The 19,632-nt window shown below is 51.8% G+C and overlaps 8 protein-coding genes across 8 annotated transcripts; 4 read left to right on the forward strand and 4 right to left on the reverse strand.

The window, feature by feature from the left end:
- Positions 1-1,267: 1,267 nt before the first annotated feature.
- MYCFIDRAFT_174307 (uncharacterized protein) lies at positions 1,268-2,626 on the forward strand (the record flags this gene model as incomplete). Its single annotated transcript, XM_007928001.1, has 11 exons — positions 1,268-1,277; positions 1,307-1,487; positions 1,517-1,582; positions 1,609-1,636; positions 1,665-1,720; positions 1,750-1,765; positions 1,807-1,891; positions 1,927-1,993; positions 2,028-2,303; positions 2,337-2,356; positions 2,391-2,626. The coding sequence occupies 11 exons, from the start codon at positions 1,268-1,270 to the stop codon at positions 2,624-2,626; spliced, it is 1,041 nt and encodes a 346-aa protein (XP_007926192.1).
- Positions 2,627-4,009: 1,383 nt separating this feature from the next.
- Positions 4,010-4,764, reverse strand: MYCFIDRAFT_153524 (uncharacterized protein; the record flags this gene model as incomplete). Its single annotated transcript, XM_007928002.1, has 1 exon — positions 4,010-4,764. A coding segment is annotated over one exon (755 nt), but the record flags the coding sequence as incomplete, so codon positions are not given.
- A 2,095-nt stretch (positions 4,765-6,859) lies between these two features.
- On the forward strand, positions 6,860-7,833 carry MYCFIDRAFT_211147 (uncharacterized protein). Its single transcript, XM_007928003.1, has one exon. The coding sequence runs from the start codon at positions 6,871-6,873 to the stop codon at positions 7,528-7,530; it is 660 nt and encodes a 219-aa protein (XP_007926194.1). The 5' UTR covers positions 6,860-6,870; the 3' UTR covers positions 7,531-7,833.
- On the reverse strand, positions 7,814-8,830 carry MYCFIDRAFT_80373 (uncharacterized protein; the record flags this gene model as incomplete). The annotated part of the gene is made up of 1 exon (XM_007927784.1): positions 7,814-8,830. The coding sequence occupies one exon, from the start codon at positions 8,828-8,830 to the stop codon at positions 7,814-7,816; it is 1,017 nt and encodes a 338-aa protein (XP_007925975.1).
- A 367-nt stretch (positions 8,831-9,197) lies between these two features.
- MYCFIDRAFT_164107 (uncharacterized protein) lies at positions 9,198-11,079 on the forward strand. The gene has a single exon (XM_007928004.1). It carries the CDS (start codon positions 9,417-9,419, stop codon positions 10,725-10,727), a length of 1,311 nt encoding a protein of 436 aa, XP_007926195.1. The 5' UTR covers positions 9,198-9,416; the 3' UTR covers positions 10,728-11,079.
- A 312-nt stretch (positions 11,080-11,391) lies between these two features.
- On the forward strand, positions 11,392-13,347 carry MYCFIDRAFT_80375 (uncharacterized protein; the record flags this gene model as incomplete). The annotated part of the gene is made up of 1 exon (XM_007927785.1): positions 11,392-13,347. The coding sequence occupies one exon, from the start codon at positions 11,392-11,394 to the stop codon at positions 13,345-13,347; it is 1,956 nt and encodes a 651-aa protein (XP_007925976.1).
- A 181-nt stretch (positions 13,348-13,528) lies between these two features.
- MYCFIDRAFT_36401 (uncharacterized protein) lies at positions 13,529-14,709 on the reverse strand (the record flags this gene model as incomplete). Its single annotated transcript, XM_007927565.1, has 2 exons — positions 13,529-14,474; positions 14,528-14,709. The coding sequence occupies 2 exons, from the start codon at positions 14,707-14,709 to the stop codon at positions 13,529-13,531; spliced, it is 1,128 nt and encodes a 375-aa protein (XP_007925756.1).
- A 593-nt stretch (positions 14,710-15,302) lies between these two features.
- Positions 15,303-16,440, reverse strand: MYCFIDRAFT_188053 (uncharacterized protein; the record flags this gene model as incomplete). Its single annotated transcript, XM_007928005.1, has 3 exons — positions 15,303-15,763; positions 15,830-16,342; positions 16,392-16,440. The coding sequence occupies 3 exons, from the start codon at positions 16,438-16,440 to the stop codon at positions 15,303-15,305; spliced, it is 1,023 nt and encodes a 340-aa protein (XP_007926196.1).
- Between the last annotated feature and the right edge of the window lie 3,192 nt (positions 16,441-19,632).

The raw sequence follows: 19,632 nt of genomic DNA on the forward strand, positions 1-19,632 counted from the left end.
GGGTTCAGGTTCCTGGGCACTTAGTCTTCGCATCCAAGGGTCTGGGCCAGGTTCATCGAGCCTTGAGAGTCGCTGACTCGCGTGGAAGACGTTTGCGTGCGAAGCTTCGGAAACGGGTGTGAGGGCCGTGGCAGTGTCTTCTGGGTGTGCGTTCTCGTCGTCGATGTTGAAGTCGAAGCCTTCGGGAGATTCGCTGTAGCGGGATGAAGCTAGGCGGGAGACGCGTGGGTCGTTGTTGGGATGGAGGGAGACGCGGTTTTGGTAAGGGTTTCGCTGGCTGAAGCGACGGATGTCCCAGGCTGTGGAGTGGCGGTTGTCGCGGTTGGAGGTTTCTGTGATTGCGATTCCGTAGCCGGATTGGTTGGATTCGCGGTGGAGGTTAGGTTCCATGGGGTCAGCTGGGGCGTGGGTGTATTCTTGGACGTCCATTGATCGCATGCTGTCGCGGCCTTCGGCTACGGCTTCCAGGATGTCGTGGTCGACGACTGTGATCATTGTTTGGCGATTGCTGTCGTTGAATGTTGAGTCGCGATTGGTGTTGATGAATGTTGAGTGGCGGTTGGAGACGCGGTTGTAGTCTTCCATTGTTGAGAAGCGGGTACTGTTGATCGGGATGTCGGTACCTGAGTGACGTTGTGGACTTGTTGGAGACTGTGGTGCTTCCAGGAATTGTTGTCGGGCTTGGGCGAAGTCATCCTGCTTGTGGGGTGGTTGAACAGGAGGGTTGACTATGCTATCGCTCCGAGGCGGCCGAGCAGGCAGTGGCTTGTCATCTTCGCTGTTGAAGTTGAAGCTTTCGAACTTCGAAGCAGTATCTTCGAGTTCGTGCCTAGCACCTGTCAGCATTCGAAACGCAGACCACAGGACGCGTCTTACGGTTCAAAATCCTTTTCATACTTGCTGTCTGCCGTCGAAGGCGGCTGCAGTACGTCGTGTGGTTCTGGCTGCAATAGCGGCGGCTGCCTTGCTCCATTGCGTTCCATATAACTGCTGATCTTTGGTCGCTGCAAAATCGTGCTCTGATGACCAGACCTCTGCGCCACTCTTCGCTTATGCTCCATCACAAAAATCAAACAGACAAATAAAGCCATGAGCACACACACTGGAATCGCCACTGCGATTGCTATCTTAGTGTTTCGGCTAAGTTCAACGTCCTTCGTGCTATGAAGTGTGCTGCCCAGGCCATTGTCGGTCTGCGAGCTGGCGGTGTGCTTGTCACTCTGGTCTCTGGATATTACTGCCATCTTGGTTGCTGGAACTGTAACGAATGACTGTTGGTGAGGTGTTTTGTTTTTGTGAACGACAGCGGGTCCAGCACAAGAGGAAGTGGGACACCCTCTCGAGGCCTGTGCGATGGCGGCACTCGGTATAGACCCCTTAGATACCCAGCCTCTTGCCAATGCTGTCCTCCTTACACAGGTCATCCCAGCATCAAGCTTTGACTTTCCCAGGTTCAAGCAGCTAAGATTTGAGGAACAGGAAAGCGTGTGTGTACACATCGATTGCGGCAGATGAGTGCATACAACCACTCGCTTACACAAAAATGGGACAGTGCAGAGTCAGCGAAGGTCTATGACTTACTGTGATGTTGGCGTCGCATCCCTCTAGCCGAAGTTGCACGGAAGTCGTAGCCAAAGTGCAAAATGATCCATGAAGATGATCAGGTATGTATACAACCGTACACCCTGATTAAGCGAGATGGCAGACGGGGTAAATCCCCGTAAGCGGCAGCTAGCTTGAAAACGTCAGCGTGAACTTTTTAAAGGTGCGGATAATTCCTTTACGCAGTACGCTAGCTTTGACCAGTTACATTCCGTTTTCAGGGATCACCCCCTTCCGCCAGCTCGCTTAATTAGGGTGTACAACAGTGTCCTGACTCCGCAAGCTCGGGGTCCGGGGAGTCGGGGTAGGAAGCTTTGCGTGTAGTCGTGGTCGTGCGGAGCATGATCAGACCGCGAGGTTATAAGACGCGTGTGGCGCCTCAGGATTGCGTGTGTGTGCGGATCTGCCAGCGTTGTGTTTGACAGCACGTTTGTATGGGTCGAGCTCACGCCGATGTTCACATCTGTGATTCGTACAGCAACCATGAGTCGTCGTGGTGTTGCCACTTCGAACGTTTGTCGATTTCCAACACAATGGAAACACCGCCTTGACAGCCAAGGTCATCCTGGTCTTTGCGCAAACATTCTTCTAGCCTGCCGAATAGTCATCAAGATTTCTCCAAGGGCCGGACAAATTGGCAGGACAGATCAGGAGCATAATAATAATGCCAGGACGGATGGGATGGGTGATCAGATCATACTGTACACCCTCTTGCACTGACATCAAGAAGCGAGTAGTAGCGTCCGCAGCCCGAGTGGTAGATTGTGACTCCGAATGACTCAATACAGGCATAATCTGCTTCTCCCATTGGATAAAACAGCAGTCGCAGGGCTCGGAGGCTATTCCACAGGGTGTAGAGGATACCATCGAAACTTTGAGAGAGGGTCTAGATGGATGGAATAGTCAACATCGGAACTCGCTCATCTCTCATTGCGCAGAACTTTACTATCAACAGTCGGCGGAGTGGAAGACCGTCCGTGGCCATTCCTGCATCGGAAAACCATCGAATCTGAGAGGCCTTTAGTTCCTAAAAGCTTGTCGAAATTTCTTAAGCCATTATTAGAGACCATGCTGAAGTGTTCCGCGAGTCAATTATCGGCCAGTAGACGTTGATAGGGTGCTTCAAGCAATACCGTGTCTGACAGCCTTCGTCTGTAGGCATATGATTTCTTGACTTTGGCTACGCCCAAGAGTATCCCAGTCATGATGACAGAGTCGTCCTGAGATTCAGCCAAGTGTTGCCAGATGGGCTCAAAATGTCGCCCGGTATATAGCTGCCTTCTGTCCCTGCGGCACGGAAAGCCGCCGCCTCTCATGAATTCTGCCATGCTCCCATTCCCTCGGCCTAGCGGCATCTGAAGGCCCAGCAATCGCATGGCGTGGTCTTCGATCGCTTTGGCGATATATTGGAAAGCACGTCCATGGCCTGAGACACCCACATGAACACGATATGACTGACCACATCTACCGCTCGCACACCCAACAGTATGCCAAGGATAGCAGGTGTACCGCGATAGGAATGCGTGTATCATCTAATGATGCCGGTCAGTCAACGTGCACCACTAGTCTCGGAAGTTACATATGGCCCGCGAACCTCATGTAGAATGACTCCGATAGTCCAAACTCGATTGCGCTGCAAGATGTGGTTGCTGGAGTTAAGCCTGATGATCTCTGGATCGATTGCATTGTCAGATGGGAGCTGTTCGCCATAGCGGAGGCAATGCATATCGCCCCAAAGCACGACTAGCTTCGGAGGTGGCAGCGCTCCTAGAAAGAAGACTTCGTTGAAAACTCCGACCACCGTCTGGATGTCGCGGTCGTTAAGCGGTCGCGGGGCGGCAAGGGTTCGACGAGAAGCCCAAACGGACCAGGATATTAAGGCCGTCAGCTGGCTCTGAACCAGTTTGACACTAGCAAAAGATTTCACAGCCATGAGTGCAAGATCCCAAGCATCCTGTTTGCGATATTTGAAACCCTTGCAGACGTCAAAGATCGGCTCTGGGCGGTCGTAGAGCGCAGGTTGACAGATAGGACATCCACAGCCGCGCAACCTAGCCCTGCGTTCCTTTTGCTGACAAAGCCTCCTATTGATCACTGACTTTCGCATCTGCTCTCCCTCACGTTCCAAAAGTTTTCGGCAAAGAGACGGCTTCGCAAATTTGATCGCATATTCGGTCCGAGCCATACTGGTGTGCCGATGTAGTTTGCTGTCGAGAGCGAGTTTGGATTGTCGTTGCTTTGGAGACCTCGCAAGATTGATGGTGCAATACTTATGAAGTGCAGTCGCGACGGCTTCAAGCGACTAGACGACCGTCAACCTGCGGCAGGCACTGAGTGGTCGCACCTGGCGGTGAAGTGTCTGGAGTGATGCTTTGCAGGCCATTGCTTCACAGCGGAAGTCTCATCTCTAAGGCTTACTCTTTCGCGCACCTTCCTCATATAGCTCTTTCAGTGATTTTCGTCTCTGTGGTCCATTATGTTCTTCGTCCCTCTCCTTATCAATGATCCGCCATGGTTTATCCGTTGCTCGCCAATTCACGCAACTGAGCCCAGGCAGCGGCACCACCTGCTGCAGATGTCGCTGGGCAATGCTTTTCGTGTCGATCCTGAATGAACCATGGTAGGAGCGCATATTGATCTGATCTCTGAAATTGATACGGGCTGGATTCACCAAGATTTGGAAGAGACGCGATTCCAAGGGCGGCGGTGGAGGAGGGGCTTGGAAGGGCATTTGGTAGGGTCGAGATGGAGGTTCGGGGAGGCTTGCTGTCGACATGGAGCGCGTCTGCGAAAGACCCCAAGCTCCGCCGCGTTTTGGCCCAGCAGCTGCGTTCGGTTGTGGATGCTGCTGCGCTGCCATACTGGCATGCTCTTGCTGAGTGCTCTCTGGCTCTTGATCTTCCAGCACTGGAGCTCTGCACATGCGAAAGCGTATAGGCATCCGCTTCAGGCAATCGTAAGCTGCATCTTCGTCTCGGAAAATGACCAACGTCGAGTTCGGGGCAGCGAGGGAATCGTATTTTAGATTCTTGAAGTATTCTACTTCGCCGAACTGTGAGATCAGACGCAGAATCTCGCGTGATTCCCCTAAATTCGAGGGCCGTGGCGAGATACGCAGATGAACTGCTCGAGCCGCCGTGGACCTTACAATCGAAGCCATGGCAGCACAATGGCAGTGGCAGTGGAGGAGACTTTTCGTCTGCGTCAAACTGGAATTTTGTTTCTCTGTTCACATGTAGGAGAAAGTCTGTCCAGCGACTCAGCACTAGTAGACTGCTCATTGGCTACTGCGTACTTGACGCTAACGGAAGGTGCCGAGACATGACAATACTTTGTTCAAGTCCTCACATCGTCTGCGGTCCCGAACATGCAAGAAGTGTTACCCATTGGCAGAGTCCGAGGAAACGCTCAGAAGGAGACTCCATGATGTCGAATAGGCTCTGCAACGGTCGGAGCATGAGTCACGTGCATGGGCAGAGGCAGAAGCGCTTGATGAACAGACAAACCGCTACAGTTCCCTCGAGATACACCGAAACGACACTTGCAGATGGGGTCTCTACAGAGACACAGATGGGCCTAGAAAGGGTGAATTGGCTGGGATCTCTCATAGCAACCTGGACGATGATGAGGCCTCCCGCCCTGTGGCTTTTGACTTATGGTGTTTACACCCTCATCATTCATTCTTGCTTCAAATTTCAATTCATCTCAAGAAATCACCCCATTTTGCGGTGCTTATTTGCTGTCGCTGTCGCTTGCCAGATGCTCACAATTCAGTGGCAGGTTTGTGGAAAGCATATGCGTAGAACCAGTCTGGGTCGAAGCCCACGTAGAACGAGCATTGCCCTGTCTGATTCGTACCTATACCATAGCTGTGCTATACATGCTCAACCAACTCTACCAAGATTGCAGGCGTCTTACTTGTGGCAGGCGTTCCGATATGTATCTGTACATAGTTTAAGTCAGCTCATAACCTTTCACTCCGCGCAGTACTGTGAGGCCAGAGCAACGGACGGTGCCATTCCGCCACGCGGGTGAGCATCTCCGAGCAACTTGGAAGTTCGTCGTCGCCAGCCGACGAGAGGCAGCGTGTCGCAGAGCCTTGAGGCCACCATGCCGCAGTCTGCAGCAGAAGGCGTCTCTAGCGGCGTCGTGATTACACTGTGGCGTATGGCAAACGATTGGTCCCGTGTTGCACGAGCAGCACGACCGAGAACCTGGAAGCGCCAAGTTGGCCCGACACGCGCGTCGGTGATATTATAAGCTGAAGTCAATGAACGAACAGTTCTAGTCGGAATGATTCTCTTCAATGTGGACACCCGAGAGATGTTCAGTGATGTCGTACCTAATAAGCTCGAAAAGTGCCGGGCTCCGTCTGAAGAGATCAACGGCCCTGTTTTCGGCGATCCATTCAGGCACACAGCGGCCGGCGGGCCTTTTCAAAGCGCTCCAGCGACTCTCTCGCAACACATGCCGTCGCCGTTCGACGGCACCAGATGCGATGCCGCTGATGCCGAAGTTTCATGTGGCGCCGGCAGGTCGTCTTCTGCACCGCACGCATTCAGCTTGCCGCAGGAACACCACGAGGCGCAAAAGTCGGGAAGAGACGGAGATGCGCTCCACAGGCGTCTTCCAGAAGATCACTCGGCGCCTCGCCTGGCGCGCACGCAATGCAACGTGGGAAAGCTAGGCCTGTCTCAGACGCTCCGTCGGATGTGCCGCTGCGTGATTGGTTGGAGCGGGCTATCTGACCTTGGCTGCGCAGCCCTGCGCAGGGGAGTACTACTCGCAGTGTCAGCCCAAGGCCCCAAGCGGCTGGGCTGACCACGACAGGTCTGGAATCTGGATCGAATGGCTTCGCGGCACTTGGCTCCGCTGAGGCCGCTCTTCTCAACGCTGTGTGCAACCCATGCCATGCCATGCGAACGAGGAGAACGACGTTGCCAACCTGCTTGTTGCTTGTCATCGGAGGGAGCCACCTCGGTACCCCCCAGCACGTCTCCGGTCTTCGCGGCCCAGCTTCGCGTCCAAGGATTGCGTCTGGATTGCCCATACACCCACCTTTCACGCTGCATCGCCCGCGTCTCGCCCTTCCTGGAGCATGGTTGACATACTACTGCTACCGCTGGTCTCATCAAAGCGCCTCTTGCCGCGCCGCCTCGATCTTGTTCCCTTATTACCTCCGGCGGCCCGCCTTGTGCTTGTGCATCCTCCCATGTGAAGTGACTTGATATTCGATCGAGATCCTCCGCTCCCCTCACGCACACCACCATGTTCGACGCCAACTTCACATTCGACACTCCGAGGTCGCCGTCACTGGACTCCACAAGCCATACTATCTCAACCAGGCACACCTCGCGATCCGTTTCTCCATGCTCGCCAACTGCTCCATACCTACCACCTCGCTTCTCTGTCACCGACCTAGCCGCAAGCTTCGCGAGCTCAAGATTGAGGCACGACTCACAAATATGCTACGACTCGTGCGAAGCATACGCGAACAACGACGATGATGCCGGCTGGGAGATTCCTCGGCACGACGTCGATCTTGCACCCGTGTCGCGATCGCACACATCACCTGCAAGACCCCATTCACCCTCTCGACGCATGCAAAGACAGGCCAATACACGACTGCTATGCTCATCAACACACGCGAAGGATATTGAAGCATTAGTGTCGCGAATGGTCGCCTGTCAGGAGCAGTGTGAAGTCAACTCGGACTCAGCATCGCCAACAATTGAGGTGGATGATGAAGGCTACGACAGCTCAGACGCCAATCAATCGCATCGGTCTAGCATTGCAGTGCAGAAGACGCGATTAGATTACAGAAGGTCATCTGACTTGAAAGCTACCGGAGCTCGTGTCAACAAGACAGTTAGATGCAAGAAGGATCCAAAACACAGACGCATACGGAGTGCGGACGGTAAATCGTGATTGAAGATACCCAACTTTCGACCCGCCATGGACGCGTCGATTGGCATGTTTTTCAGAGCAAGGCGCTGGGGAGTAGCAATCGGATATTCAGATCTCCAATTGGGATCTTGCTGTGCTTTATGCTTCATGATGGGGAACATGGGAAGCCTTACGTGCGCTCCACAATTATGACAGACACGCGAACGGCACAGTCCGCCGACGAGACGTGCAAGGAACAGATTCATCGACATCAAATAATGCAAGCCTGGGCTACGAGCTCTTGTACAGTACTTTATCAATTGATCTACAGCTTGCTCTCCTTCGCTTCTGGCAGGTCTACCACCACCTTTCCCCATGTATCTCTCCCGCCCAATGCCTCCAGGGCTGCTGGCACGGATTCCAGACCCTTGTACTCCTTGTCTGTATAGTTCGTGGCCCGAATAGCCTTGCTCTCCATCAACTTCTGCAACTCCTCCCACACACGTGGAATCGTCTCAGGCTCATTCTTCGCGTATGCACCCCAATGCAATCCCATAACGGCGATGTTCTTCAACAGTATTCTGTTCGTCGCCATCTTCTCGATATTGCCTCCGGCAAACCCAATCACCAGCAGCCTCCCATTCCATGCAATGCACTTCTGACTCTTCTCAATCAAGCCCACCGGGTCATAGACGATATCAACACCCCTCTTCTTTGGCGTAAGCTCTAGTACCTTCATCGGCCAGTTCTCATCCCGATAATCCACACCGTAATCCGCTCCAAAGCTCTTGGCAACATCCAACTTATGCTTCGTTCCCGCCGTCGCAATCACAGTCGCACCAAACGCTTTCGCAATCTGTACAGCTGCCAACCCAACACCACCCGCCGCAGCATGCACGAGAACCCAATCCCCCTTCTTAATCCCAGCTCTCGTGACCAAGGCCCCATAACTCGTCGGCATTGTCACGAACAATCCTGCAGCATCGAAGAAACTCCAACCTTTCGGTATGGGTTGCAGTTGCGATTCTTGAGCGCAGACCTTGTACGCATAACCTCCCTGTCCCGACCCAAAGACCCTATCACCGACATTGAACTTCGGTGGACGTTTGGCTGGCGATGAAGGGGTCGCGAGGATCACGCCCGAGAACTCTGCGCCTCCGACCCATGGCAAGGGAGGTTGATGTTGGTATTTCCCGCGGATTTGGAGCAGGTCGAAGAAGTTTGTTGCGCAGGATTTCACGGCTATCACGTATTGATCTGGTGTTGGGACGGGGTCGGGGATTTCGGAGACGGTGAGGTCGCGGGGGCCTTGGACGTATTCTTTTACTTGGATTGCTTTCATGGTGGGAGGATGCAGGTGACGAATATCAGAGGAATGGTTGACAGGAGAGTGAAGCGGAAAGAACGATAGCTCTATCACATTGATCGTTGGATTTTGCTACAGTAGGGTTACCTTGGTTGCCGTCTACGCCTGCGGTATCCTGCCGAGGTTGACATTGCAGCGGCGACGGCAACGGACTGTTAACCGATTGAGGTTGAGTGAAGGCAAAAGTCGTGCGCATATGACGCTGCTGCCTCAAGTCGCGGTCGTTGGTCGTCATACGCAATTACGCATGAGGCTCGTGGCCACCTTCTGCCTTACGGCCTTGTGCGTGCTTCCCTGTGATTCTGAACTCCAGTCTCGGCTGCACTGCTCTTCCTGCGCTGCCCGGAACAATCGATACTGCAGCTGCTTGCTTGCTGACCACAAATCTGCGCGTGCACACACAACACGTATTAATTCAGAAATACAGCCGCATCCCATACCGCTATCTCTATCGACCACCCTTCAGCGCCTCCAGCATACATAGCACCTCTGAGAGCTGAGCCCCGCCGAGACCAGCTTCGTGCAACAGATCGAACGGACATCTCTCTCGACCTGGGCCAAGATGGCCGACAGTAACACTGAGGCCGACCTGCAGGTGACTTTCAACATCAAGTCCTCCTCAGACGCCAAATACGCCCTCACTCTCCCCGCCTCGACCACCGTCGCCGATCTCAAGCAGAAGCTATCGGGCTCAGAATACGCCAATGTACCACCAGAGTCGCAACGCCTCATCTACAGTGGCCGCGTGCTGAAGGATGCCGACACATTAGGCAGCTACAAGATCAAGGATGGCAACACTGTCCATCTGGTCAAGAGCGCGCCGAGCAACCAGCGGCAAGCTCCTGCGAACCAAGGCGGATCCGCAGTGCCCCCGGGAGCTGGACAGCCAGCCTCGAATGTGCCTTCCAACATCGCCGCTGGCACTGGCGCTGGCAACCCTCTAGCACAGCTCACCGGCGCTCGCTATGCTGGCTTTCACGGACTGCCCGGCGCCGACATGTTTGGCGCTGATGGAGGAATGGGCGCGCCGCCGAATCCGGATCAGATGCTTAGGTTGCTTGAAGATCCCAACTTCGCGCAACAGATGAATGAAGCCATGAACAACCCCGCCGTACTAGACATGCTCCGGAACAACCCAATGATCCGGAACAATCCTATGGCTCGTGCAGCCATAGAGAACCCAGAAATGCGGCGGATGATGTTCAATCCAGACATGATTAGAATGCAAATGAACATGCAGAGAGTGATGGGTGGAAATGGTGCAGGTGGCGACGGGGCATTCCCGATGCCTGGCCAAACAGACACAACTCCTGCCGGAGAAGGAGCCAATGCAGATAACAACACGGCAACGAGCGGCACACAACGTCAGACTGGCTCTCAGGCTCCGCCTGCGAATCCTTTCGCGGCACTGTTTCCCACTCCTGGCTCGGGTGCTCCGGGCGGCAATGCTGGCGGTGCAGGCGGAAATGCAAACACGTCCGCTCAGCAAAACCCATTCGGCAGCCTCTTTGGCGGTGCACAGAATCAAGGCGGCGATCAGCAGAACCCCTTCGCCCAATCAATGCAACAGCTTGCACAAAATCCAGAGCTCATGCAGCAAATGATGCAAGCATTTGGTGGCGGAGGTCAAGGCGCACAAGGAGGGCAAGGCGGCTTCAATCCTTTCGGTGCCTTAGGTGGCATGGGAGGTTTCGGGGGGTCTCCAGAGCCTCAAGGTCCACCCGACAATCGCCCTCCTGAGGAGCTTTATGCCGAGCAACTTCGGCAGCTGAACGACATGGGCTTCTACGAGTTTGAGCGCAATGTCACAGCGTTGCGGAGAAGCGGAGGCAGCGTGCAGGGCGCTGTGGAATACCTTTTGACAAACCCGTAGGAGGACTTGGCAGAGACACTCTCCAACACAAGCCTGGATTAGCTTGTCGATTTTCGACCTTGCTTCGGCGGAGAAGCATTCGTTATCATAGCACTGGCTCGAAACCAAGCGCTTCACCACTCTACGCATTTGGTCTTCGCTTTGTACAGCGTAATACAGCATCCAGCGTCGGCGCACGAGGAATTATTGAGCAAGGAATGCTACGATGATCATCACGGTCTATGAAGTGGCGCAAACCTGAAGCAAGGAGTCAGAGACTGCGTCCAACAGCACATCCAGACCCGAGGCTCATGGGCCATTGTCAATCAAGACATCACGATTTGGCGAGGCTTTGTCTTCGTTTCTATTCTCCTTCTTGGTCCAACACATGTTTCTTTATTCACATTCCATCATCGTAGACGCCACGAGATTGAATATTCAAAGACAATGCGTCTTTGTCGCCAAGTCAGCCTCATCACACGGACTTTTCGCGCAAACCGCAGAGTGTGACATGCACATACACGTTTTTCCTCACTTTAATGATCTACTAACGGCCACTTTTATCTCAGTTCAGGTCTGTGACCGGCGATAGAACTAATATCAAGGTACTGCAGGTCAGACCAAACAAGATTGACAAGACATAAATATAGTTGAGACACGATTTGAGACATCTTCGTCAATCATTATGGGACACAGCGATTATTCGGTTGCCTCTGCACACGCTTTGCGAGGGTCACAATTACTGGGGGAGCGCGAAGCACATGAATTGCATCGGCAGCAGCAGAAGCAGTCTATGGACCAGTTGAAGGATGAAAGCCGATCAAGACGTCAGTCTAGAGAGCGCAAAAGTGTGCGTTTCACGCCCAGCACGAATTTCAACAACGAGAGCGAGCCAGACGTATCGACCGACACTGACATTTTCACACAGTCTCCACATGCCTCTCGAGGCAGCGTATCGTCCATTGATTTTGCGGAGTCCTTGCCACAGGTCAGGGTGGCTAGGGAGGCCAGCGTGCAACTGCTCAAGCCTGTGGTCTATTCGCCTCCGCAAGACAGCGCAAATCTCCTACTTCCAGCAACGACATACAGTCCCTCTTCGGTGAGCGTGAAAAAGAGAGTTGAGGAGTACGAGGCACTTCCGGACCACATTTCCAGCACTCAGGTCGATCTTCGTATTGACACTGACGATCTCAGCCATAAGAGAAGTCCAAGCGGCTCCAGCACATCATCTGGATCCGGACGCTCGCGACAGAAGGACGACATCTACTTCACCCCGGTCGACGTCACGAGGTCACAAATATTTCTCTCCAGCCCAGTCAGCAGTCCTTCTGCCAGTCCAGACAGTCCCACACTTCCGCGCGAGACCGACGACGATGACGAGTGTCCGACACCAAGGGCTTCGAGAGCACTTTCGCGTCGTCCAAGCCAGGTCTATGTTGGTGGTGTGGAGAAGCTCAACATCAAAGACGATGCGTTGAAGATCACGCCTGTGCAACTCGATCAGCTTGTGGTTGCTCTTGCAAAATCTCGAATGCTCGTGAAGCATGTATCCGGAGATTGGTGGGATCTTGACGATGTTCCCGATGATGAGAGTGTCGTCTCGTCATTTAGCCAAGTCTCGTTGCCAACGCTGACATCTGCCTCAACCTTATACACTCGGCAGAATGAGAATTTCGTCAATGACCAACGCAACACCAATAGCTCACAATCGCAAGGCCAGATGCCCAGAGTCGCCGCACAGAATGGAGCTTTTGGTGGTGTTGCCCTCTGCGATACCAAGGTCCATGGCACACCAGTACGCTTCGTTTCCAAAAATTACAGACATGGTTCTAGCATTCTCGACGTGGGGACCTGCACTTATCTCAGCGTTACCTACGGCACGGAAGTAGAATGTGCTTTGAGTATAGAAGCTCCCTCAAACGGCAGCTCTGGTACCAGAATTGTACTGCAATGCAAAACGCAAGTGGTGGATCGCAAAAGTGGCAAGCAAGTGTACACTCTCATGGCGGAGGAAGACGTGACAAAAGGTTTCATCAAAGCAGCTCTAGCCGAACTCGCAGAAGCCAGAGGCAAAGCATACGACGATATCAAGATCGCAAGTCCCTCGCAAGATTCTGCGACAGAATCTCCCGACATCGACTGGGTGGAATTTGCAGATGAGCTTCAAGCCGCGGCCGACGTGAGTGATCTCGTGGACGAAACGGCTGCCATCTTCAAAACGCTCGAATCCGAAACTGCGAGCATGCAGACGTTGACATTGATGTCCTCTCTCGATCGCATTAAGGAAAATTACGAGGACTTCCTCATTCTTCGACCCATAGCTTTCCACGATAATGGTTTGCCATCCAGTATGCGACTTCCGTGGGTATCTCAGAGGCTCTACACGGATTGGTACCAATCTAAGAAGATTGGTGATGATGAGGTGGCTCCAGGTGATACGCAGGAAGCACAGGATTTTCAGGCGTGCATTGTTGCTAATGTGGCTAAGCAAGGCGCAAAGGCTCAAGCTTTCGATTGTGAAGCGTATTGGGGTGAGCACAACAAGCAGTATCTCCATTGTGTACCGCTGATGGAGAATTCGGAAGGTCATTGTGATGCTTGGGCTTGTTTTGTGCGAGGTGAGTTCATTATCGACCCGTAGAAAGAAAGAGATGGGAGATAGTTGTTCATATCATACTTTTTTAACGTTATCGCATTGCATTCAACTCAGTCTTCACACTGTCAATCAAAAGACCTCTACTGCTTTCTCCCTCAGCTCCGCGTGAGAGAATCTATCGATCGTCGTGATATAGGCCATGTTTTTATACCAACACTCATATCATTCACTTCTCTCCCTCTTCCATACTTTGAATCATAACCTTGATACCACCCTGCTTAGGATCAGCCGCAACCTTGAACGCATCAACCGCATTCTCCAAAGTAAACCGATGCGTAACCAACTTCGACAAATCCAGCACCCCTCCCCTCAACAGCCTGATCGCTCGCGGCCAAGTATTCGCATACCGATACTGAAACTGAAGATCCACCTCTCTGGTACTCAGCCTCATAAAAGGAATCTTAATCTCCGGCTTCCCCACCCCAATCACAAAAACCTTGCCGCCAAACTTGGCCGCATGAATAGCTCCAGCAATCGAAGACTCAACACCAGTACACTCCATCACAACAGCCGGCTCCACGCCCTCCGCCAACTTCACAATCTTCTCCGCAAACATTTCCGCCGTGTCGCTGAATTCCACCTTATGCGTCCTCACACTCGGACAGAACTCTTTCGCAAATTTCAATCTCCCTTCATCAATATCCGTAATGACGATCGGTTCGGCGCCCGCAGCCTTCACGCAAGCCAAAGTCACCAATCCTATCGGCCCCGCTCCACACACTAAAACACTATCCCCCAAAGTAATCTTCGCGCGCTGCATCCCGGCCAACGCAACGCTCAAAGGTTCGAGCAGCGCGCCGTCTTCGTAGCTCATGTCTCCGATCTTATGGCACCAGACGGCAGGATGGTTGACGTAGCGACGTAAGAGGCCTGGGATTGGAGGTGTGCTTCGAAATTCTACGGACTCGCAGCCGTTGTATTTTCCTGTCAGGCAGGGTTCGCATTCGCCGCAGATGATGTTGGGTTCTACTGCGACGCGGTCGCCGATGGAGAGCGTTGTCACCGACGGGTGTTTGGCGACGATTATGCCAGAGGATTCGTGGCCGAGGATGTGTTCGTCTTCGACTATCATCGGGCCTATGCGGCCTGCGTGCCAGAAGTGGACATCGGATCTGGAAGGGTTGGTTTAGAATGTGACTGATTGAATGGAGTAGTAGTGGCTTACCCGCAAATTCCTGTACTCTTGATCGCGACTGTGACTTCGCCGGGTTTCAGGCTTTCGCCCTTTTCCACTTCTTCCTGGCTTGGAAGTGCATTTGCGATCCAGAGATCATGTTGGGGATTCGTGTAGACTCCAATGTTCGCTTTGCTGGGAGGACCGGTCTGCGTGGTAGTTGTGCTAGACATGTTGAGTAGAGAAACTTCGTCGACTTGCTAAGGATTGATGAGGCAAAGGAATGTAAGGAGTCCACTAGGTAGTCGGTCAGTAATAAATTTGGCAGGTGACCACAGCTCGGGACGGGCAAGCAAGCAACGAGAATTGTTGTCGGAGGTTGTTGTTCCTCGAGAGAAGTGTGTTTGAAGTCCAGGGATTTGTTTTTACTATTTTCCGTAAGAATACCCGGTGCTATGAGATGCGTGTGTCTCTTTGTCGTAGAATTTCTCCAGCAATTGACGTCGAGCATTGGGAGCTGTGGTGGGGTACCGCGCCCCCACCCCGGCTGAACCAGAAATGCCCGCCAGAGCCCGCGGCCGGCGCGAGCAATCAGGCGAGAGTTAATTTATGCATTGCATGTGTGCCTCAAGGCTGGCCCGTTCAGCTTGGGCAGTTTTGGATTCAGTGTGGTCAGCATCACATCAATTGCGCTACGGAGGCTTGAGTTGAAGGCTGCGGCAAGGTTCTACAGTACCATCTCCCGTGGGTATGACTTAGGCTAAGTGCCGACGTGGTGTGGTGGCTCTGTATGGGTGTCCATATGCCTCTTTGAACCTGACCCTTCTCACCAGTCATCGACCGGAAACCGCGCTCCGCCCCTCTCCCGCACGCCGTCCATAATGTTCATCACCCGGAGAGTCTCAGCCCAAGGCATGGTTGCGTTCTGATGCCTGCCAGATTTGATATCGTGGGCAACTGCATCCGCTTCCCAGAAGAGCCCGAAGCCTGGCTTGTCGAAGTGATAAATTTCTTCGGTGCTGCCATCATTGGGAATGAAGTCGAAGCTCTCAGGAGCACTTGGAGAAGGCCCGTGGATTACGATGGATCCTTTGCTACCTTCGATTCGTGCGAAAGCGGTCGGGCCAACTACATCCGTTGTCGACGTACAGACTGCTTGTTTGCCAGTGGAAGGGTATCGCAGGAGCACCGAACTGGAAGTGTCCACTCCATGGTTCAGCGTCTGCAAGCTGCTGACCTCTGGATCTTCTGCCTTATCGCCGACCTTGTCAGTAGATGTGATGATCCCTCAAGTCAGACTATATATGCCGATGTCCAGAAGGCTTCCTGCTCCAAGCGCCGGATCCTTGTAACGACTGCTCGCAGGCAAGCTTGAAATATCGATTGCCAGGCCAAAGTCGCAGAAGGTTCGATACACTGTCCCGAGCTTCTTCTCGACAAAAATGAGATTTTGGATCTTCTTCACGAGAGGGTAGAATCGAGTCCACATGGCTTCCATGATGAACACGCCCTTCTGCTTGGCGGCATCGAAAACTTCTTGAGCTTCTTTCGCATTCATCGCGAATGGTTTTTCACACAGGACGTGCTTGCCCGCCCTGATGGCATCAAGACAATTCTGCTTGTGGAAGCTGTGCGGTGTTCCAATGTATATGCAGTCGACATCTGGATGATCGTAGACCTCTTGGTATGAGCCATACGCAGCAGGTTGGGTGACTGGCGATGCTGGAACAACGTGTTTGTCAATGAATTGTCTGCTCTTGTCCAAGCTGGAAGCTCCAATTGCCACGACCTCATGGTGTGCGCTCTTTTCTGGCCAGTCGGGCTTGAGTATATCTGACACGAACCAGCTGGATATCATTCCACTGCCTGTGATGTATAAGTGTGATACGTGACATCGCGGTGATCGGATACTGACCGATCACACCCCATTTCACCTTCGGAAGCTCGGTCTGGCTGTGCACCATGATCCTGTTCTCGCACGATGAAGCAAATGAACACCGAGAAGCGTGTCTGCCTCTCTATTCGAGCTGCTGCCTTCAGCGTTTTGAGCATATATAGCTGCGAGCGACAGGGATCGGGAACTGACTTCCAGCATGACGAAATGCCTATGGAGGAGGAACGGCGAGAAACGACGCCATGTTGTCGATTACAAAGACGTGATGAAGCTGCAGTCCATCAGCTGTGGATCCCTGCGAATAACCTGCTCGCGGAATTTGTGACCTGGTGGTGACGAGGTGTGCAGATTTTGGTGTGAATTGGAAGCGAAGAGGAACAGCTCTCCAGATCAGGGCATGGCCACTGCAGTTCGCTTCGCTCGAAAGCTGTGGGTGAGCAGTTCAATAGAGGTGGTGTGCAGCCGGTCAGCAAAGCGCTCCTTCAACCGAATACGGATGCCAAGGTGTCGATTATGGTTAGCAAGCAGGCTCTATACACCCCTGTCTTGCTGAGGGCGCTCTACACGTAGAGCGCCTGTCTTAAGGCCTAATAGGTTATCGTCGGTGCCGTAGAGGGTATAGTGCTGTTGCCTTAGGTTAAGTAAGTAACTTTACGAGATCCGTATAGAATAAGAGTCTTACTTGTCGAGTCTACTATTACTACGGTTATATAATAGTAGATAGTTTAAATAGCAGTCTAAATAAAGCCTTCTACGGTTAGTTTCTAAGTAAGTAAGAAGCCGTTACTATAGGAGCTATAGAAGGCTCTTTCTAGCTTAATTCTTTACCTACTCCGGCTCTAACTAAGCGCGAGTTTAGCTAGAGTTCTTTATAGACGCCTAGTCGCTTCTAATAGTCGATTAAGCGCACTGCGACACCTAAGCCTATCCGCTAAGCTATTGCTAACTTCCGTAGCTTTAATAATAGCGCTCTACCGATACCTCTAAGGGCTCTATAATTAAGTTAAAGTACGAGGTAGGCTTATTAGTAGAGCTAGTTACGAGAGGCAGTTATAGCGGCTAATCTTAAAGACGACGATACGCTAATAACTAATGTCGGCCGGAAGGGTTATATAGAAGCGTAGAAGCTCTGCCTTATAAGGCATATAGTTACTAAAGAAAAATAGTATAGCAAGCTATACTTCTAGGCGAAGGTTAGTAATACGTAGATAATAGAGACTTGTAAGAAGTATAGCAACCTATAGAGGGTATTCGATCGTATACTAAAGGATTATACCTAATACAAGCTCGATAACTAGATATATTCTAGCGGCGAGAATAAGGACGACTACTTCTAAGTAATAGAAGAAGCTAAGCGAGTTGTTAAGGAGTATGCTACTACTAAGAAGTAAGCCGCTATCGACGTAGAAGCGGCTATTAAAGAGAGTATAGAGACAGAGCGTAGAAGGAAGAACTTAACGCAGCGTAAAAGTAGCAAACGTAGGGTATCTATATCTACTAGCACCGATAGTAGTAATACTAGTAATACTAAAGACTATAAGAAGTCCGCGGACGATATAACGGACGATAAGGATACTACTACTACCGAGAGTATTTATAAAGGGCTACGCCCTAGGTAGAAAGCGCTAGCCTTAGGCATTCGGCCTACGCGACTCTAACCTACTACTTAGCGCTTAGCGCACCGTACAAAACTATTCGGATTCACGTAGATAGACTTAGCTCTTTATTAAACCTATTAAGTCTTATATCTAGCATCTGCGTACGCGTTACTTATCCGTAATATTAGGTTCGATTTTTAATATAGGAAACGCTAAGGTTTATTAGGAACCCGAGTAAGATAGCTAGGGGAACGCTGCCCCTACCGCACTAGAGATAACTAGGGACGAGATTTATCGTACTTTCGAGAGTCTCTATACTAGACAGTAGACGATAGAAGCCTAGCTATAGGCTACTCGTTCCGCGCTCTAATACGCGGAAGCGTCTCGCTAGCCCGGGCCTCCCGAAGCTAGTTTAGTACGAGACTAGTCTACGAACGAGATCCTAAAGGGACTACTAGAAACTCTCTCGGCTTCCGGCTAAAACGTAACGGCATCCCGCGAGTAGAAACTACTATCGTAAGATAGGAAAGCCGAGTCGTTCCGGGACTACCTACTACGACTAAGGAGTTCGTACCGAGTTCGTTCTAAGCTAAAACTAAAGCTCTCCGAAGATTACTACTAGGATACCGTATACGATACCCTACCGGCGAAGGAACGCGCTAGGATACGCTACTTCTAAGAAAGAGGAAGCCTTACGAAAGGAAAGGACCCCGAAGCTTTCTTCTAGCAACTTAAGGACGTCTTCGCGGATAGTAACGAAGCTATAAAGGCGCTAGAGCAACTCTAAGCCCTAAGGCACTCCTAGGGACAACCTTAGTACGACTACTAGCTAGAATTCGATAGCCTTCTACTAAGCGTAGGCGGAGACTATTAGACAGACGATACGAAAATCGGTTATTTAAAGAATACCTTCTCGAACGCGGCTAAGACCTATACTACCGCCGTACTAAAGATTAAGAGTTACTACCTCTATACGGAGGAGGTCGAGCGGATTATAACGAACCTCGAGTCGATAGATTAGTTTAAACAAGCTGCGAAACGCTAGTAAGAAAGGAAGAAAGAAGTAGCGAGTCTTACGGTCGTTATTCCCCCCTATATAGCCCCCGCGGCGAACCCGAAGGTCGACTCTAATAGAGACGTAGTTATAAATCCCGCTTAAACTAACGCTTCCCGTAGAAAGAACCGCGGAGCTTAATAATCGACGGCGGGGAAATCTAGGGCTAAATAGGTCGACTCTATAGAAAGAGAGAAGCGTAAGGAGAAAAGACTCTACTTCCGCTATAGAGCGAGCGGACACCGCATTCGAGATTGCCCGTACGCCCTGCCGGCTTAGCCTACTAAGATTAGTATCGCCTCCGTATAATCTATTCTAAAGGATACGAAAGAATAGTCGGACTTAAGTAGTTCCGACTCGGGAAAAGAGTAACTCCTACTCGTAGTTAGGAGTCGGGAGTAGATAGAGTACGGGCAAAGAAATAGGAAGAAGTTAAAAAGGATATAAACGGGAATCTTATATATACCGATATAGTCCTCGAAAATAACGTCGGAACTTCTACTCTTATCGACGAAGGATACTAGTATTACGCTATAATTAATGCGGGCCTAGCTAAAGGCCTCGGACTTAGCTATATTAGCCGTAAGTCCCGAGAAGTAAAAGGAGCGTC

This window comes from Pseudocercospora fijiensis, assembly GCF_000340215.1.
Source record: "Pseudocercospora fijiensis CIRAD86 unplaced genomic scaffold MYCFIscaffold_4, whole genome shotgun sequence".
Classification (NCBI taxonomy): Eukaryota; Fungi; Ascomycota; class Dothideomycetes; order Mycosphaerellales; family Mycosphaerellaceae; genus Pseudocercospora; species Pseudocercospora fijiensis.

What these genes read in the sequence shown, in the direction of transcription:
- MYCFIDRAFT_164107 (XM_007928004.1), top strand. Translation starts at nt 9,417, where the DNA reads ATGGCCGACAGTAACACTGAGGCCGACCTGCAGGTGACTTTCAACATC.
- MYCFIDRAFT_211147 (XM_007928003.1), top strand. Translation starts at nt 6,871, where the DNA reads ATGTTCGACGCCAACTTCACATTCGACACTCCGAGGTCGCCGTCACTG.